This window comes from Drosophila melanogaster, chromosome 3R, assembly GCF_000001215.4.
Source record: "Drosophila melanogaster chromosome 3R".
In the NCBI taxonomy this organism is placed as follows: Eukaryota; Metazoa; Arthropoda; class Insecta; order Diptera; family Drosophilidae; genus Drosophila; species Drosophila melanogaster.
Window position 1 is genome coordinate 16,337,737 of NT_033777.3, and position 19,419 is coordinate 16,357,155.

Below are 19,419 nucleotides of genomic sequence, written 5' to 3' on the forward strand. Positions count from 1 at the left end.
ACAATGACTCCTAGGGGGAATTCGCTGATGCTGCGCTTTCAATAGCCAACTTTAATGATCTCAGCAGTTCCGTGGGCATGCAAAACATCCATAAAATGCACTTCTTACCTCAGGCTATATCTAAATATATATATATATCTGTTTAAACTTCCAGTAGTTGTAGTTTTAACACACTATTGCGATTGTGATCATGAGCGCTGTCTACCGATTATTTGGACACTTCAGCTTCTATTTATAGTTCGCGTCGTGCCGAGCGGCTTCGAATTAGGTGATAAACCCGGTAATTGGTTGTACAATCGCGATCGATTAATAGCTTCCTCAGTCCCACTGACTATCCCCAGATGGGTAGTACCGTCCGATCCGGTAGAGTTCAATAAAACTGGAGCCGAACAAGGCGGAGATAAGCTGGATACACCGCCACAAAACACAATTCATAAACGAAGGGCCGGCTATCTGGGCCGATATCTTCTCCTTCAGCTGTCGAAAGACTGCCCACGAAATTGCACTTTCCGAATTATTTGTTATTCATTATTACGTGGGTTAGCAATTTTGACATGCAATTCGTACTTTCAACAGGGTTTCTACGGGTTTTCCGAACTTTTGGCGCACTTTTCTCGTGTCAGATGGTTGGTTTAGAAATTCTACGCTACTTTTATTTTACAGCGCGCGTTAGCTTAGTACGTAAATATAAATTAAAATCCGTATGCGACCAGTTCGTTCCGTTCGAAATTATAAAAAACAACAAACACAGAGCAGTTCCCACGCGCGTCCGAACAGCTGGTGAATATTTTTTGAAAAACCCAACAACAAAATGCGCGTGTTGCTTATATAGTTTGTTTGCCAGTGTGGCCGTGCTGCAAAGTGACCAAAAATCGTTTTTCGCACAGAGAAATCTGGTATTTTGCGTTAAAACAATACGGTCATCATTGCCCTAATAACAGTCCTCTGTAAAAATCCATAAGCGGGAAGTTTAAAATTGATTCGGAATGCAAAGGTTGTGAAATCCAGAACAGAAGTCTTTCCTGCAGATAATACAAGCAAACTTAATTTGTAATCTTCATAAGTACAGGAACATCCCATAAACACAAATACCTGCTACACGAGTCTAGCAGTCTAATTTTAAGCTCATAATCTCAGCAAGATAAATTGCTAAAAGTATTTGATTGCACCCATCTTATAATGTTGTATTAAAAGCATGACATTTTTCTTAATTTTTATGAATATTTATTGTAAATGTGTATTTCATTTCAAAAATATGTTAGAACTATGGCTTATATGTTGATCGATAAGCAAGGAGAACGAGAGAACTGTTCTGTTCCAAAATTGCTGTGGTATTACTTTTTATTAGGTTAACGAAAGTTCATGCAAATGATGCGGGTGTGGGCTATAGTCGGGGCCTATGAATTTTCGCCCTTCTATTCAAAAAAAATGAAAAACAAAACGCACACGCGACAATCGCCACATTTCAGAGGCAACAATATCAATGGAGACGAAAGATTTGGGTAAAGAGTATATAAATTATAAACTAAATAACGCAAATTAAAAGTTAAATTTGATGTGGCAATCTAACATACCACAGAGAGGCGAGACAGAGGGAGACCGGAACGCATCGGATCGGACCAGACCAAGAACCACTATCCACTATCCAGCGTTGGGCGCAAGTCAACGTTGGATGATGCACAGCAAATCCGTGAAATGACAACGACAGGGGCGCGAAGGCCACGAAATACGCGGTTCCCTGGGTGAGCTAGTTTCTGAAGTGCGATCCAAAGAAGGCGACAACAAAGCGTGTGAGCCTGTCCAAGCGAATCCTAATCCCGACCGTTAGGCAGATGCCGAAGAAGGGGCGAGGCTCGAAGAGATGCGGCCGAGTCCGAAACTGTATGATTTAGTCCTGTCCAAGGGCAACGCAAGTGTTCCTCACCGTCAACGATGCCATCGACATTCTCCTCCTCCAAACATCCGTTAACCTGAACACGACCAAAGTTCACACATAAAATCCTTCAACAATGCGAAATTCCTGTCTCCTCCTCCTCCGAGGTGCGAGTTAGCCATGGGACACTGCATCCCACGTTGTCCTAGCGAAGGGCTCAGAACAATCCTAAATCCAAATCCAATCCTGATTACAATCAAATAAATATTTTCATATTTATAAGATCTATAGACAGGTCCTGCCTCCACTAAATTCAATCCAAATTTATCCAATCCACGCCAAAATCAACATCAAAATATCCTCCTCCACATCCATTAATCCTCATCCTCCACATCCTCATCACTCTCCAAACATAAACGCGCAAAATGGGGAAGAGAAGAAAATAAAAATTAAAGTATTAATAGTTTGCTTATCAATGTGGTTGACATTGCGTTGTGTTCGGATTTCTGTTTCTTTTCTTTATCTCATTACAAACATATTTATTCTGTATCGATGTTTCTTGTTTTCGTTAAGGTAGATTCTAATAAATTAGCTTGGAAAACGTGCAGCCAAAATAAGAGTTATAATATAATATGTAGGAAGCAGACTGAGCAAAGGCTCAAAAGATAATCAAAAGCAAATCAAGGAATGCCGAGTGCTTTTGGCCAAAGAGAATTCCTTGGTTTACAGTTGTCATTTTAGAACTGTTTTTGTCAAATTTTGCCCGGTGGATTATAACTTAAGAGAACATTTCTGCTTCTTAGAACGTGTGATAAGTTGGAAAAGCAAGTGTTTTTCTTTTTTAAGTATGTTGGCTTCGGTGAGAGTTCGGAACTTGACTGAACAAACTTGATTGGTCGTTGATTTCATTTTACAAATCAATTTACAATTGGGGTATTTGAGGGGTCTTGAACAAATATTGATTGGTATTTCCTAATATAGCTTGCTTTTCCTGTTTCCTGCTCATTAAAATATTATAGATTAATGGATAATGCTTGGTTGTGTTTAATAGTTAGAACGTGAGCGAGACCTGGAATAAGATTGACGTCGCACTGGGGAGTATGTGGGAGTGCCACGACGGCGCGGCCTCGACGAGAATGAGCGCGAACGGGATCTGTGGAGGGATTCATAGAATAAATATTGAAAAATGAACTGTGGTAATATTTGGTTTACCTGTCGCGGTAGTCACGGCTTCCACCTCCGCCGCTGCCGCCACCACCTCCACCGCTGCCGCCACCACCACCGCCTCTGTCGTTATCACCGCTATCCTCGCGTACGCGAATGTAGGCAACCTCGCCCTAAAGACAATAAAAATATTAATATCATTTGAATAATGTCGCCAAACTATTTTTCAAAATGTAAACAGGAATGTGAACTAGATGTTTATCAAATTGACACATTTAAGGGCGTAAGTGTAAGCATCTACACCAATATAACTTAATGTTATTCCTGAAATCATATTTAATTATTCCAGCCTGTGAATAATGTATGCTGACAAAATAAATGCAAAAGTAAATTCTCTACCTTGAAACCCGAATACATTTGAATTTTACAAAGTTGGAACTGGACAATTTACATACCTCATGCGATCGGAAGCGAGAGTCGTCCAATTTTTTGATTGCGTACTTCATGTCCTCGTGGCGCAGGAACTCAACGACGCCGGAACCATCCTTGTAAGTGTCCGCGAAGCAGACGTCGCCGGCCTCGCGCATGTGATCCTTGAGATCTTGCCACGATCCGGAGGCGGGCAGTCCAGTAACCATGACGCGGTACTGCGAGCGCTTGGCTGGCGGTCCGCGTCCGCCCATCCGTCCCCCACCGTCGCGGCTTCGGTCATTGCGGTTGCCGCCGCGGTAGCTTCCAGGACCACCGCCCCGCGGGAACTCCACGCGCAGACGATACCCATCGTAGTCGTAGCCGTCGCGCGCCTTCACCGCATCGTCGGCATCCCTAAATTGGGCCAAGAGGCAGCCGGAGGATATGGACCATGGTCAAGGAAGGAAGAGAAGCAGTTGTCGCGAATTAGTTGGGTGTCTTAGCCGGGGCGCTGGGCCAGCTGTGTGTATTCGCATTACTCACCGCGCATCTTCGAACTCAACAAAAGCAAATGGCGGCCCACGCCGATTTTTCAGATCGACGAAAGTTACTTTGCCGAACTTGTGGAACAGGTCCTGGATATCCTTGGTGCGTATATCTGGGGGAAGGTTGCCCACATATATACGGCACTCGTTGCGTGATCCCATTTTCTCCAGTTTAAATCAGACGCTTCGATCTATTTCGATTTTCAGAGAACTTATTTTTGTCACGCTCACAATGACAAATGGCCGACGCAGTATGACCGTTAGTTCGAGTTGGGTAAATCCCTTGGGTGCACAGTAGTTATCGATAATTATAACGTTGATACGAAACTATAGGTGGAAGTTTCGTTGCTTATATCGATAGCTACCCTGTAAGTACTTACTTCGCTTAGTTGGGAATTAGAATGAATAAGTTATTAGAATGAAATAAATTAAGAAGTTTGTGGAATTTCCTCGGTTAAAGGTTATAAGGCAGGGTAAACATAATGTCGTTCCTTTCATTTATATTATAATTTACCGATAGTTATTGCCAATCACGCCGAGCTGCAATGTATTCGCGCAGTGTCACCACTAAGCGTCGTTCAGTCGAAGAAAAGACAACAAATATTTGCATGTGCAATACACTAAACATAAATAGCATTTCGAAAACCACTGAGCCACCGGAAAAATGGCTGCGGCCGGAAGCAACGTTCGCTGCATTAACTACTACGACCTGTGTCGCATCTGCACGGACAGCAGCGATCACAAGACGAACATCTACTCACCCGAGGGACGCGCCAAGAATCTGAGCCAAAAGATACTCGAGTGTCTCTCACTGCAGGTCGTGCTAGTGCATCAATCTCCCATTACTTTTGGCTAACAAACCCATACTTCTTGCAGATCGATGAAAAGGATCGCTTGCCCAAAGTGGTGTGCGCCCAGTGTGTGCAGTTGGTGGAGCAAATCCACGGACTTCGCGCCACTTGCCGTAACTCACAGACCATGCTAAACAACTGTCTCAATATTCGCCCGGCGCCAAGCAGCGACAAGCTATACATTCGGGATGCGGTCGATGAAACTGGGAAGAGCCTCAGTGTGGCGCAGTCAGCTCCACCAGTTCCTAATGGAGCTCAGCAGTCCGGAAATCTCTTGAACAGCATAATCCAGGCGGTAAACATGCAGCCCCAGCAGCAGTACACCATAACGATGGACAACGGGGTACAGCAGCAGCAGCAGCAGCATCAAGCTATGCCGGAAGTTCAAATAAAAAGCGAAAGACAGACGTGAGTGGGAATTCACTTTCATGAAAATCATCTCAATAACATTCTATCCACTTAGTGCTTTGGAAGAGTTTATACGCCTCAAGCCTGACATCAAGATAACGCCGCTGGGGAAAAAGGAGCCCATATCGCCTGCCAAGCCCCAGCAGCAACATTCTCTGCAGTCCCAGACAGTAACGCCTACCATAAACCCTACTCAGTTGCAGTTACAACCGCAGCTAGGCGATCAACTGCAGCCTTTGTGGCAGCAGATTCAACAACTTCAGCTTCAGCAACAACTACAGCAACTGACCAACCAGCTGCAGGCTACCACACAGTACTCCGTCGCTCAGGATGATACGTCAAGTTCTGGCGACAGTAAAAAGCCAAAGTTGAACTTTGTGCTCTCTTCGCCTACAGCGCCCCAGTTCACCACTTCAATGCCGCAATTCGGTGGCAGTCAGCCGCAAATACAGCTGCAGTTGATGCCAGGTAGCGGAGGAGTGACAAGTGCAGGGACAGTTCCTGCCCAGACGCAGCTAAATGCTGCTGCCCTGCTCTCCAGCCTGGCGGGTCCGCAGTCGACAACCAACCTGCTGTCACCAAACAAGTGCTTTCTGCCTATCACCATTCGGGACGAGAATTCGGATCAGCAGATCGTGGCGCACATAGACACCAAGAACCTAGTGTTGCCCACGACATACCAAGTACAGATGAAACTTCAGCCTCAGCTGGCCACTGCGGATGGCCAGCCAATCATGCAGCTGACACCAACATCAATTCCGGCTACTCTGCAACTGACACCGCAAACATTGGGCAATCCAGGAAGCGCCTTCCAGGGCACTACGGTGACGCAAAATCAATTTCTGGCGCCGCAACAACCGCTTACCCAACTTCCAAATACGGCACAAGTGACCTCTCAGCAAATTATTAGATCTCCACATACCAGCACCACCAATTCGCAGTTGGTGATACGGAATGTGACCAATATTCCACCGACTCCCACCACGCCCACTAGCAGCAAGAAAGCCCCCACTTTTAAAACGCCTTCTCCAAAGCAAAAACCGATGCCATCGCCAAAGAGCAAAACTACTGTGGGGCCGTCCTCAGGTGGAAGCAATGGCACGTCCACCAACGAGTTCAAGCGATTGATAACCCAGACAAAGCCACAACCGCAGGTGAAGCAACAGCAGACCGCAGGACTCTCTGCGTCAGGCGCCCCGACAGCGACATCAGCAAATCAAGCAGCCATGCAGCGGCTCTCCTCGAATACAACGATCACCAAGGTGCCCAAGCAGCCTGCTTCTTTGCCGGCACCAGCTCCCACATCTAATCCCGCCAAACTGCCCATGCTGAACAAACAGAATATCACAATCAGTCGAATCTCAATGCAGACAGCGCCAAAGGCGCAAAGTAAGCCCTCTACTACATCCCCAACTCCTGCTTCACAGCCGATTCCTGTGTCCGTTCCCGCCCTAAGCCAAGCACAACCACCTCCGCTGGCGGCGCAGCATAAAAAGATCGTACGCAAGCCTCCTGAGAACCAGGACACTTCAGGGCAGAAAGTTAAAGCAGCGCGACCGCCGCAGCAGATCCTTCCTTCTCCACAGCAGGAAGGACAGAACGCGACCCATTCTGGGAGCGAAGCGCCCACAACTTCTGGCCTCATATGCCCCACCTGTAAGCGTGAATTTAAAAAGAAAGAACACCTCACCCAACACGTTAAGCTGCACGCGGGCCTGCGACCCTTTAAGTGTTCGGAAGAGGGTTGCGACAAGACCTTCAGCCGCAAAGAGCACCTGTCCCGGCACTTAGTATCCCATTCTGGACAAAAGATGTACACGTGCGAGGTGTGCAAAAAGCCCTTCTCGCGAAAGGATAACCTGAATAAGCATAGGCGGTCAGCATTTATATACATCTAGTTAAATTCAACAGAGATTCATAAATATCCTTTCTTTCAGAATTCACACGCAGACATCAACCGAAACCTTATACTGTTGCGATGTTTGCAACAAAAACTTTGCCACCAAGTTGCACTACGAGAAGCATCGGGAGATGCATAAGAAAATTCGACCGGAAAGCGCGGCTCCGGGTGCAACTGCATCGCCTGCAGCAGCACCTGCGCTAACTCACGTTCGAAGCAATGGTCAGGTGCCCAATAAGGTGAGTCCGTAATACCATTCATATTTTAAAAGTGCTAATCCGACCTCTCATCGCATCCAAGGCGGTTTTCGAAATCAAACAAGAACGTTCTGCTCAGCAGACGCAAACACAGCAGCCACCGGCCCAGGTAATGCATGTTGTGACTACCCAGGATCTGGCCGGAAACACAATAACGATCACACAAGCTCCCGACTCCAATATGCCCGGATCTCTGGCCAATTACGTCCAGCTGGGCTTTTCTCAGTTCCAGAATCCCAGCGCATCAGTCGCAAAGTAATTAGTCCTTAAGCTCGAAAAGTGAATCCACCTTACCTCGTATCCTAGTCCGCGGTCTATTCCAACATCTGGTCGCCAGTTCCTTGTATTGTATAGTTTTCGGTAAATTTTCCTTTTAATTTTCTTTGTGCAATATTATTTATAGCAAATTTGAAGCGCGTTTTCACGTTTCTTTTATTTCCTTAACTTATTTTAGTGTTATATGTGTTATTCTTTTTATCAGTAAATCGCAAAAGTTTTATTAGCATAAGTCCCTAGAGCGTTTGTGTAAAGATTCCTATTTTAAGGATAATTGTAAGGCATTGTAAATATCTGTGTATCTATTATGTATGTACAAGCTGTAGCTGTAAACAATGGTAAAAATACCTTTTTTGGGTGAAGAAAATGATTCCATTGCAAAAATAAATATAATGTATAATTTATGGCAAAAAAATTAATGTGTATTTCGTTTGGTATTGCATAGGAGCCTTTAGTTTTGTAGCGCTATAAAGCAGATGGCAGGCCCCAATGTTTACGCAAATATTTTTGGTAAGACTCTTCTCGCTGAAAGTATGAATATCAGACGGTTATTTTATTCCAGGGGTCGGCCAGATTTCTGAAAGATTTTCGAAAGAGCACGTAATTCTAAATCTACCATGCGAACAAACGAAAAACAAATGCAAGCATGTTTCCCATCGGTTTCCGAACAAAAATTTATTAGCATTTAAGAATACCAATTCCAATGAATTTGTGTTTACGCATTTAATTTGTGGAAAACGCACTTGTCATGCGATTTTTAATACTTGGCGTGGTCTGTATACATATGTATGTAGGTATTACAGGTAAAGCTAACACTTACATTGTAGGTTTACAATCTGAATGGAAGACTTTAGCAAGCGCGAAACAGAAACTCAAGGTGTATTATACATAAAATTCTTTGGCCTTACAAATACGTTTGCTATCAACTACAAACAAAGAAACAATTAGCAACTGCAAAGGATAGCAATAGGACATAGCAGAGCTAAAGTGACGTCATAAGACAGATAGCACCGAGGTGAGTGATATGTGACTGACATATATATGTATGTATGTAGTCCGTGAATGTGTGTTTGTTAATGCTGATTTGGTTTATCAAACAATGGAATATTATCAAACTCTTACGGCATCATAAAGATATAAGTGGAAAACGCTGCAATCCAGCAATACTATTGAAAATGATATTGCCTTATGTTGCAAGAAATGGGGCATAAAACCTATTCAAATGCCAATTAAAATTTTGAGTACTTTTAAAATTTTAAACAATTTAACATAGAACGTAAAGAAAACAGGTGTTTCAATTAAATTTTTGAGATTTTTGCAAATAAATAAATATTGGTTTAATACTGTTAAAAAACCACAATCATCTTGATGGGAAAATGTTTCTTAAGCCCACGATCAACAAGAACTTGTAGTCAAATTATAATGATACTCAACGCATTAACAAGCGAAGGAGTGAAAGCGTGTTGCTACTGCAGCGAAGTGATTTAGATGGGTGCGGAATCCAACAAACTAATTAAAACTACAGGTGAGGGGATTAAGGTCGTGCGGTGTTAGGACTAAGGACGCCCGCCACCGAACTTGAATCTATGCGATTGAAGAAAGAATGCATTAAATAAGAGAACATTGCGGGCTACCTTGGGGATCATGGGATCTTTGGGATTCTTCTCCCGATCAGTTGTAGCTTAGGGCAAACTGGTTGACCTTCTGTACATCGCCCCACACCTGTACAGCCTGGATGTCGGACAGGGAGAAGAGAGTCTCGTACTCGGTTATGAAATTGTGGCCCGAATCCCTACCCTGGTACACCCGCATCATTGAATTTGCGTAGTCGAAGGCGAACTCAAGGCAAAAGGAGGACTCTGTGGATGAAAGTTGGAGCGCCTCGTCAATTTCGGTTATAATGCGGGCAAAGCTTTCTGTCATATTGGGGTTCTTATCGCTAGCTCCTGTACCGTCGAAGATGTTCAGGTACTTCTCCTGGTGCAGGCTGCTCCACTCGCCGTTCCGCTTATAATTCTCGATAATCGTCTGTGTGGGAATCACCACCTTGAAGTGGTATGTGATGTTGTCCGTGCAGTCCGGACTGTTGACAAAGTTCACCGAGAATCTGTAGCGGAGGTAAACATACAAATGCTTGTTAAAAAAATCAGATGTATATGTCTCACTTAGGTGCTAATGAACTAGCTACTAGCTAAAAATTAACTTAATACGTGCCTAGCGACATAGTCTTCACTATGCATTTGATCAAAGGCGGTAAATAGCAAAGTGTGAATGAAGTAAATATGATATGCATATTTTATATTCAATAAAATCACAAGCACTAGTAGTACCCTCGCTTAAAGCGATATAACTTATCACATATCAGTGCTAATGACGTCGTTATTTGATTGTTTGACCCCCTCAAGCGCTTAGTCATCAGAATTGTTTAAATGGCACATGCTGGTTCGGTGAGTTTTTTTCTTTCGTTTTTGGGGACCGGAGCTCCCAGACATTAATAGTGAGTGTGAGTAGGCGCGAAAACGTGCAGCGCATTCAAGGAACGGAATTGGAATTTTCAGCGATTTATTGTTAAAAATCCGTTAGTCAAGCTATGGAATTTCCAGTAAGTTATGCCCCTTATCGAAATACAAGAGCTACTAGTGTCACGGAATATTATCATGACACATTTAGGTAGCTATCACTAGAACCTTATCGATCTAAAGAACAGATAAGAAATGTATTGTCTTGATTTATCAATTGCGTTGAAATTGTTCAATTAGAAACCCGGATTCTTGAGTGATGTAACTGATGGTTCTGATTAATGGACATCATTTGACCATTCATTCATAAGCTGATTAACAACTTCCCACCCTCAAGCATACATAATTCATGGTATTATTCTTTGCCATCCAACTGGCTTGTTGTTTTCTTCATAGCCGGCATCTTCAGCGCGTGTCTGATTCAATTTTAGTCTGGTGATGTCATATACGATGGACTTGATACAGTAAAACCAGACGACTACGTATACATCTGGCAGAGATTTCTTTATGGTCCCATCACCACCGCCTTATCGCCCTAATAGATCATAAACTCATAAGAGGTCTTTGGAATTTATAAAAAACAAACATCATCTGGCAGAAGAAGTATAAATTATTTAAATTCATGAGCCCATTTGCATGTTTTTTGTGTGCGCCATAAATTGTTCGCGAGTTTGGTGAGTATTTCGTCTAATCGGGTCACATACGTAAACGATTTTAAGAACACTATATTTATATTTTCAGCACGCAAAGAGGCAATTTCTCCACCTCAGTTCGCGGGAAGTGGCTAATCGATTTTCTTAAAGTTCGCGGAATTTAAACGCGAAATATCAAAGGACTCACTGCTGGGGATCCTGGAGCAGGTTGCCGCTGATGGACAGCCGGGTTACTCGATCCGAGGTACTGGCATTGGTGGGCAGCACGGCAAAGAACTTCACATCAGGCATTTTAAACGATTTATTATAATGGGCTGCTTCTTTTCCGTTTTATTTTTAGCAAGGTGTGTAATTGCAAATTTTATCCGGATAATTGTAAATACGTTTGCTGTGGCAGTTGCCAACGGTTACAATAACTCCAAATAGCCGAGGGAGTAGTGAGCACTTGGACGACTTGGTCAATACTGTTGGCGATTACACAGATACGGTGCTATATTAAGGGACTGGAAGAGGATTAAGTCCAAGACTACGTCACGGGCAACGTGCAGTCGAGCATATTTGCTTAGCTTTAACTAATTTAAATAATTCCACGACGCGCAGTTCCGTTCGCATTCGCGCGTGATTGAAAACTGAGCAGGAGTGCCTCTGCGTAAAACGGAGCAGCTGAGCGATCCCCACACCTGTTAGCCAGTAAATTCCGGACCCCGATAGTATGACCATATCGGTTGTTTTCCAATTTGAAAACGTGGCGCTGCCCCGCCGATAAATGAGTACTTTTATCGATGCCTGACCTATCGGTGAACACCCATATCTACGGCCACCTAACGCTAACAATTCGGGGACAAAATCAAATCGCATGCAAAGAATTCAGTACAGTTAATTAAAGTACGCTCAAGCACAGTCGAAGTAATAACAAAATGAAGACGTGGTACATGGTGGTAGTGATCGGCTTCCTGGCGACGTTGGCCCAAACGTCGCTGGCCCTGAAAGAGGAGGACTGCGAAGGTATGTGATTGGCCACGTAAGTGGTTGAGATGTTCTGGAACAGATTTTCACCGGGCTCCATTCTTTCGTTCCGCAGTTTGCGTCAAGACGGTTAGGCGGTTCGCAGATTCGCTGGACGACTCCACCAAGAAGGACTACAAACAGATCGAAACGGCCTTCAAAAAGTTCTGCAAAGCGCAGAAAAACAAGGAACACAGATTCGTGAGTAGCCGGCAAACAAGTGCCGCCCCCTCTCCCTCACTTCCTATTCTCTGGGAAAAATGATACACGTATGCGTTTCTTCGTAGTGTTACTACCTCGGCGGTCTGGAAGAATCCGCCACGGGCATCCTCAACGAGCTGAGCAAACCCCTCAGTTGGTCCATGCCAGCTGAGAAGATCTGCGAGAAGCTGAAGAAGAAGGACGCACAAATCTGCGACCTTCGCTATGGTAAATATTTTAGTTAGGAACTATACATATATAGGAAGTGTGGGTATACAGAATTCAATATGAAGCACCTAGCATTTCTTGGCAAAAGGAAAGAATTCAGGAATACAATTTCGCATGTATGCTTTACTATTATATCATAGCTTGTTAAATTATTTTGTGGTAACTCGCATAAAATTCTACATTTTATGAGATAGGTCTGTTTGTAAAATGAATGTTAATGGTTTAGATTATTAGAAAACGTTAATCGTCATTTACTAAGAGTCAATTAATCTAGGGTGTCTATTAGAAACAAAAACTCTTAACTTGGCTTAACATTTAGCTTTTCTGTCGCTGCTCTTCGCCTTAATATACTTCTATAAACATTTATTTATGTGGATTGTTCATTGCAGAGAAACAAATCGATCTGAACAGCGTGGACCTGAAGAAGCTGAAGGTACGCGACCTGAAGAAAATCCTCAACGACTGGGACGAGAGCTGTGACGGTTGCCTGGAGAAGGGCGACTTCATCAAGCGTATCGAGGAGCTGAAGCCCAAGTACTCGCGCAGCGAGCTGTAGAGCGCAGTCAGTTACTTGTGTAGTTACATGGAACACGCCCACTTAGCTAAAACAACAACCACATGAAACGCCCCCTACACATCCATATTTTTAGTTAATTTACAATTTTGATAGACTTTGAGAGAATTGAATATAACTATATATGCCTAAAGATAAAACCTATATTTTGAAATAAAAAACAACAAACACACAAGACCTCGTCCTCTCAAACGGTTGATAAATAGTTTGTTTTTATTTTTGTTATTAGTTTTCGGTTTTTGAACTCCTCTTTCACAATTACAAGTATTACGTACAAATTACAACAGAAATTCACATAATATCTGGATTAAAGTTTTATTTAAATGTTAAATACATAATTCCATTGCACTTAATGCCACGGGCCGCGTAAATTCGATGTGAGCGAAGGGCTGGCTCGCCTCAACTAAATTATAATTATTAGTTAGACATAATCACTAAAAACGAACATAGGAAGCTAGGATGAAGATGTGTGGGTGGTGGATTCAGCTTCTTGAATGCAATTTCTGATGAATAGTGCTCCTGGAGATTCTAGCGACGGTACGGCTGCTTGTTGTAACGACCGCGCTCGTTCTCCTCGGACAGGTTGGCGTATTCACTATAGACCACGCACCAGCAATAGGTCATAATCGCTGAAAGATGGAGGAGGAACATTGGGTTAGGGCATGTGCGCGCAAAAGAGTGCTGTCATTTTATATTCTACATGAATTGCATCCGATTTTACACGATGTAATGTAAATTGACTTTTAACTCGTATGTGGTTCATTTTCGGTAAGCACTTAATTTTTATCAAATTTAATATGCAAATTTGTAAAACTTGAAAAATATCATTTTTCAAAAGTAAAAAAAAAGCGAGGAATATATGTATAAACCTGAAGCATTCACAATGTGATTCGGTTCTTTAACTTTTATACCGCTGAATTAATACAATTAAATTTGTTTGATTCATTTAATGAGCTTATTTAACAATCGTATAGCTTTCCCAATAAACTCCTATCAAAGTTCTGCAGCTGACATTTCTACAAATGGCCTCAACAAGCCACTTTGCGCCTCATTTGCTTGCACCACCCGGCAAGTTACCTCCAAAATCCTCTAGTCTGCGGCGCCGGGGCACTTCTGTTTTCAGCACACGGGCAATCATGGCATGATAAATGCGTCTATAAATTAAAAACGGCTCGCAATAACCGTCATCCGGTGCTAAAAACCGCACATGGAGAAGTAGCAAGACCCCCCCCCCCCCCTCACCCATTTTTCACCAACCAAGAGGGAGTGCACTTACCGCAGACAATTAGGCCGAAGATCAGCCAGAGGACTCCCGTCAGCACGTAGCCGTCGATGAAGAAGACGATGCCCGTGTAGATGACGGAGATCAGCAGACCGATGGCAATCATAATGCCGAGGACCACCCATGGAACCATCAGGTAGTGGTTCCGCTGGAACATAGATAGATTTTTATTGTATGCATTTAATTAAATTAGCTGAGTACACACCTTCAGGGCACCAATGATCATGAGCAGCGATATCAAGATCGTCATGCACAAATTGATGACTAGAATTATCTTAACAATGTCATTGGGGATGAAGTCAAAGATTATCGTCTTGAAGTGCACCCGCGTCGTGAAGATCACCACGATGGTGATGATCGACAGGACTATCGCCAGTATGCCCGAGATAACGGAGCCATTCCGGGTCGATTGGCACAGACAGCACGAATTTAACAGTGGCTTCGGCATTTTGGCAAATCTATATTGTGATTACCAGCTGAAAATATTAAGAAACACAATCATCAATTTCAAGTACCATTTTGAACACATATAACTTAAAAGAATAAAAACACAGCAATAGAATAGTGAGTAAGTTCTCGATATACTCATGTAAAACTAGACAAAGATATGTTTTGTAACTTAATTGAAATATCCGAACTATTGCAAAAGTAAAGACAACCAATACTACAACATTAAAATTCCACAGTTTTACCAGTTGTGACGTCAAGCACACAAAAAAAATAAATGTTTATTAAACAAATGTGCTTTAAAAATAGAAGAAACAAAGAAAACAATGGACAGAAAGCGTGAAATACTTGAAAGACGTAAGCTTTATATTTATGGAAGCTCTAAAATAAATCAACGACACGAATGACTAATTTAATCGTACTATTCCTTCAGGGATTCGAGCTGGAATGGCAGTAGAGATGGCGAGCTTGGGAAAGTTTATATCATCGGTGCATGCGCACACGATCGGCGGAACTGGTACGAGTATACATATGTGGGTTGCACCCATCTATCCAGATAGCGAAATAGCGCCACCGGGCATTGTCATTAAATTAATCAAACGCTCAACGTGCCTCGGACCGGCTGCAGATTGATGTGGCGCATGTTGGCACTTGCAAATGCCGCTGCAGCTGGTTTGCATCCATTGGATGCGGGCACTTGTGTATCCATGTGATATATCTGATGTATACATGTGGCTCACGGCGGTCTTGGATGAGATAATCACATGCCAAAATATCTTGTCTTACATGGAAACGCTTTGAGTCATTATAGAAAGGCTGGCTGGGAAATGCCTTGGGCAAACAACTAAAGTTTAGCGAACAGATACAGATACATTTACAGATACCATTTGTATGTAAAGCCCATTTCCGCTGAGTTTCACACCTCAAACGACCTACAACAACACAGTGAAGAGATGCGAACAATCTGGGCAACAGAAGTGTTATACAAATTGCGCAATTATCAGGGGCGGCGGTGAGGGTGCGTGCCGAAGATCACATCACATTCTTTAAATTATAGCAGTTCAAAAACTTTTTTTTATAGTTTCGTCACAAACTGGCGGCGGGGCTCATAAACCGGACATATGGCGCATTAACATGCCGTTTACACGCGTTTCGCACGGGTTTTTAACTCAGACGATCTCCACGTTTGCGTCTGTTTATAAATGGTACCTCAATTGGATACAGATCCGAGCAGAAAGCATTTGTCTGGTTTCTACAACTCAGACAAACGTCTTGGGTTACTTTCTGCGGCAATGCGATATCGCTGTTTTGACCTGGTTAGAAGAACAAACCCAAGTAAAGCTAAGATACTTTAGACCTCGGCGAACAATTAGAGACTTCTCCATATCAGTGGAAAGGGGTAGACAACCTCGATATGGAAGCGATCAGCCCACTCATTCGTTTAATGGCGTTAATATTCGCAATGAACTCATCTAATGCTGACGTTGACTTCCGCTCGCCTCACACAAAGTGGTTTTACTATATGTATATATAGGCGTGACTCGCAGCTTTTGGAGTCAAGTTCAAGCCATGGCGTGGGCGACTCTTTCCGAGGAATTCGTGCCTCCACTTGACGTAGGCTTGGAGTCTTGGAAAGTCTTCTGACTTGACAAGTGCAACTGGGCAGTTGGACGTGCACTACGTAGCTGGATGGAGTTGCTTTGGGTCTGAAGTGTGATGGTGTGGGAGTAAAAGTGTGGCGGATGCTGCCGGTTTTGTGAAAGGTAAAGTTTGTCGACAAACAAATTAAAAGGCATTGGGAATGCACTTACTCAAGCATGAATTTTTGACGTTTTTCATGGAATACATCAATATTTTATATTTATTTTAGAAAGTGGCTTTAGAAAATGCAAGCCAAGAAAAGGAAAACAAAAAACATTTACCGCAGGCTGCAAAATTTGTGGGTCAGACCACGAAATAGTAGAATGGTCTCAGAACGTAGTCATATTGTAATTATTGTTATTACTTTATATGAGATAATAACTTTCAATAAAAATTTATAATACAAATTATTTTAACTACAAGTATTTACAATAAAATTCAAATTATAAAAACACAAGTAATCATTTATCGTATCCCATTAACCATAAGCTGACCCATTTGTCTAGTAAAGCGAAGTGAAATAATGCTCATATAAATCATTTCAATTGCCATTGCCTTTATGCTTGTGGAAAATGGGTTCGATCCACAAGTAAATGCTAATTTTCGTGTGCAATGAGCACGTGTCCAGCTTTTAAATATGTATATCTGACAGATACTTTTTTGTGTGCGGCTATTATCTGTTGTCGTGGGCCGCAAAACGGAGCCAAAGCCAATTATTCTCGGCTTTGGCTGTTGTCGACTTTATCGCCATTCGAACTTTTGTGACCCTGCTGCCCGCTGAAGCCCGCAAATCCACTCGGCAATTAGTTTGCGCTTCAACGCGTAATTAAGTTTGACATTTTTCTGCGCTACTTTTTGCGCCAGGCACAAAAGTTATCGAAAAGACAAAGTCATTTTGTATGTGGCTGGAAATTGCTCAATCTACAATCTTCGACAGAAAGTGGGAGCTCACTTGAGTGGCCGGGTCTGTTTTTTTTTTTCATTTATTTAGGTCCATTTGAAACCGGTAGAAATCGTTCTACCAAATTTGACAGGTCCAAAGCACGCCGCATTTTTGTTTTTTTTTTGTTTTTTTTATTTCTGCTATTCCAGCTCCCACTTGACTTTTTGTCTTTGATTTTTTGTCAAATTGGCTTTTTTCCGCGGCTTTTTAAACATTACTCGACTTGCCATATAAATCAATTAAAACCGTTGCAGCTGCAAACTCAATTGCAGCCTTTGAAGTTTCCGTTTGCCGAACAAGATTTTGTAATTACTAGTGGCAGCGGCGTCTTTTAGACGCAAGATACAAATGTGCGCGCATCCATGAGATACTTTTCGTTCTGTCGACACTACATAGTTTTCAGGGTCAATGAAGCCGCGACATTGGACGCGATCAAAAACTCAATTTTCGGGGATCTTTCGGATTTTGGGCTTTTCGTTTTCCCAGCCAAACGAAAGTTAACTCATAAACAGATCGCCCATCAAAATGATTCATATATAAAAACACGAAACACTTATTAATAGATCACAAGGTCGCGAGCAACTAGAAATCTAGAGAGTCGACAAAAGCGGTGGAACTTTTGGAACAGCTCTCACAATCTCTGATCAGTGGCTGTCTGGGGTCAGGAATGGGACTCCACCTTATGATTTTCAACACCTGTTCGTCGAGAATTCTACGCCCATGTGCCATCTCGTATGGCGTAGGTGTGCGAACGCCTTGGCTTGTTCTGCCAGAATATTTTTTGTCAAATAAAATTTGGTGGCGTTATCTGTTGCCTTGTAAATTGAGTAACCTTCACATTGTTCATTTTTCACTGCTTCCAAGTGGATGCGCGTCACTGAACTTTGCCAAATGTGGATGGATTAGAAACAGTTTTGTCTTGAAGACCGTTTATTTCCCTTTATAATTACTTCCCAGGAGGAGTGGCCACTTAAGATTCAATGAACGACGCTTTCATTTGGGGCTTTGATGTGATTTTTATGGTTCGCGACTGAGGCGAATAGCCAAAATGTGGCTCAGTTGAAATGTATGCCAGGCGCGCATATTACGTATACGCCCCCGCACACCTGAACACTGGGCTGGATGGCCCACTTATCCCTAAACTCGCAACGTGTTCAACTTGAGGTCCCCAAAAAGGCAAAGAAGAAGGCTTTCAGGTTGTCGCCGTTCGCAGACTTTCAATGTCAGTTCGCAATTCTGACATCACCGAGTGCATCGACTATATAGATCGCTATGCCTGCAGCAAACAGACTGACTCTGTTTTCATTAAGATGCATTCATTTTCTCTGCCAATTTGGGTCAGCGATCAAACAGTGGCATTATTGTTTTCCAATTATTTATACGCTGCGGTTTTCTCAATTTTACCGCAGCTTTTGCGGGCGCTCAGAAAAGTAAAAAAGTCAGGGGGTTTAGCTATCAGCGATCATTTGAATATTGAAATTACTGGACGGCCAGCCAGCAGCGACAGCTTAATGAAATTGAATATATTTTGTATAAATAAGCACATACAACCGCAAGGCAGACGAGCGCGCCTCAAGTCGGGTAACTGGCTGTATAGTATAGATAGGTATATGAGTATATGGCTACTGGGGGCTACCTACTCCTCCCACTCCTCACGCCGCCCTTCCCCGAGAAACACTTCTGTTTGATCACACATATGCATATGTATCCACCTCCGGGGGCCAGCTGCTCGCCTGTTATTTCAATTTCGAGGCGATCGTTTATCACTCGATTTGCATGCGACGGCGATCGATTGATCTCCCGATCCGCCCAATCGGCTGCCAACTGCCTGCATTTCTCCGCTGATAATGTCAGTCTCCTGGCAGCCAGCCATATATTCACTTACACTTTCTAATTTATTTTTGATTTGATGGTGCAGCACTGCTAAATGCAGTCGAGGGAAATCGATTTGATTCCGCTGATTCGGCTGCCTCCTAACTAATTATTCTCATATATTTGATATTTGCCTCCTCCAAGTGCGTAGCGTTTCGAGGCGATTTGGATCCGACGACTTGCGCGCGATTTCGATGTGAGTGCGACGGGTTTCACGGAGCGACTGAAAACGCGGGCTGCTGCCGCCAACGTGAGAGCCGACTCGCGATCGCGATTTTTCACATCTGCGAGCGTTAGTTGATTTTTCCGCTCGTTCTCGGCTAGCTGGCTGAAAAGTTCTCAAAACTTGGACGCTGTTTTTAGTTAAGA

The 19,419-nt window shown here is 43.1% G+C and overlaps 6 protein-coding genes across 13 annotated transcripts in view; 2 read left to right on the top strand and 4 right to left on the bottom strand.

Moving 5' to 3' along the window:
• The window catches only part of Sulf1 (Sulfated), a 29,034-nt gene extending 27,195 nt beyond the window's left edge, over nucleotides 1–1,839 (bottom strand). For 2 of the 3 annotated variants that reach the window (NM_080248.3, NM_001275697.1), the window contains exon 1: nucleotides 109–807. The gene's annotated coding sequence lies outside the window, so the exon portion shown is untranslated. Of the gene's footprint in view, nucleotides 1–108; nucleotides 808–1,574 lie in introns of those variants that run through there. The other variant, NM_001275698.1, reaches the window with a different exon arrangement.
• Nucleotides 1,207–4,252, bottom strand: SF2 (Splicing factor 2). 2 transcript variants are annotated; one of them, NM_001260210.2, is made up of 4 exons: nucleotides 3,992–4,252; nucleotides 3,493–3,862; nucleotides 3,086–3,210; nucleotides 1,207–3,026 (listed from the first exon to the last, which is right to left on the bottom strand). In NM_001260210.2, the coding sequence occupies exons 1-4, from the start codon at nucleotides 4,153–4,155 to the stop codon at nucleotides 2,918–2,920; spliced, it is 768 nt and encodes a 255-aa protein (NP_001247139.1). In that variant the 5' UTR covers nucleotides 4,156–4,252; the 3' UTR covers nucleotides 1,207–2,917. The 2 variants fall into 2 exon arrangements, with proteins under 2 accessions (NP_001247139.1, NP_652611.1); NM_144354.3 differs by having other exon boundaries at nucleotides 2,391–3,026.
• A 329-nt stretch (nucleotides 4,253–4,581) lies between these two features.
• Nucleotides 4,582–8,093, top strand: pad (poils au dos). The gene is made up of 5 exons (NM_142277.3): nucleotides 4,582–4,810; nucleotides 4,870–5,252; nucleotides 5,308–7,128; nucleotides 7,190–7,391; nucleotides 7,453–8,093. Exons 1-5 carry the CDS (start codon nucleotides 4,658–4,660, stop codon nucleotides 7,666–7,668), a joined length of 2,775 nt encoding a protein of 924 aa, NP_650534.2. The 5' UTR covers nucleotides 4,582–4,657; the 3' UTR covers nucleotides 7,669–8,093.
• CG14879 (uncharacterized protein) lies at nucleotides 8,089–11,490 on the bottom strand. 4 transcript variants are annotated; one of them, NM_001275700.1, is made up of 3 exons: nucleotides 11,045–11,490; nucleotides 9,320–9,792; nucleotides 8,089–8,210 (listed from the first exon to the last, which is right to left on the bottom strand). In NM_001275700.1, exons 1-2 carry the CDS (start codon nucleotides 11,146–11,148, stop codon nucleotides 9,357–9,359), a joined length of 540 nt encoding a protein of 179 aa, NP_001262629.1. In that variant the 5' UTR covers nucleotides 11,149–11,490; the 3' UTR covers nucleotides 8,089–8,210; nucleotides 9,320–9,356. The 4 variants fall into 4 exon arrangements, with proteins under 4 accessions (NP_001262629.1, NP_001287363.1, NP_650535.1 ...); NM_001300434.1 differs by having other exon boundaries at nucleotides 8,089–8,262; NM_142278.3 differs by lacking the exon at nucleotides 8,089–8,210 and having other exon boundaries at nucleotides 8,397–9,544; nucleotides 9,638–9,792.
• Nucleotides 11,491–11,667: 177 nt separating this feature from the next.
• Nucleotides 11,668–13,065, top strand: Manf (Mesencephalic astrocyte-derived neurotrophic factor). Its single transcript, NM_058097.6, has 4 exons — nucleotides 11,668–11,862; nucleotides 11,939–12,063; nucleotides 12,150–12,291; nucleotides 12,681–13,065. Exons 1-4 carry the CDS (start codon nucleotides 11,775–11,777, stop codon nucleotides 12,845–12,847), a joined length of 522 nt encoding a protein of 173 aa, NP_477445.1. The 5' UTR covers nucleotides 11,668–11,774; the 3' UTR covers nucleotides 12,848–13,065.
• CG10311 (uncharacterized protein) lies at nucleotides 13,050–19,279 on the bottom strand. Of its 2 annotated transcripts, none has more exons than NM_001300435.1 (4): nucleotides 19,064–19,279; nucleotides 14,353–14,623; nucleotides 14,142–14,295; nucleotides 13,050–13,494 (listed from the first exon to the last, which is right to left on the bottom strand). In NM_001300435.1, the coding sequence occupies exons 2-4, from the start codon at nucleotides 14,593–14,595 to the stop codon at nucleotides 13,394–13,396; spliced, it is 498 nt and encodes a 165-aa protein (NP_001287364.1). In that variant the 5' UTR covers nucleotides 14,596–14,623; nucleotides 19,064–19,279; the 3' UTR covers nucleotides 13,050–13,393. The 2 variants fall into 2 exon arrangements, with proteins under 2 accessions (NP_001287364.1, NP_650536.1); NM_142279.3 differs by having other exon boundaries at nucleotides 13,170–13,494.
• Between the last annotated feature and the right edge of the window lie 140 nt (nucleotides 19,280–19,419).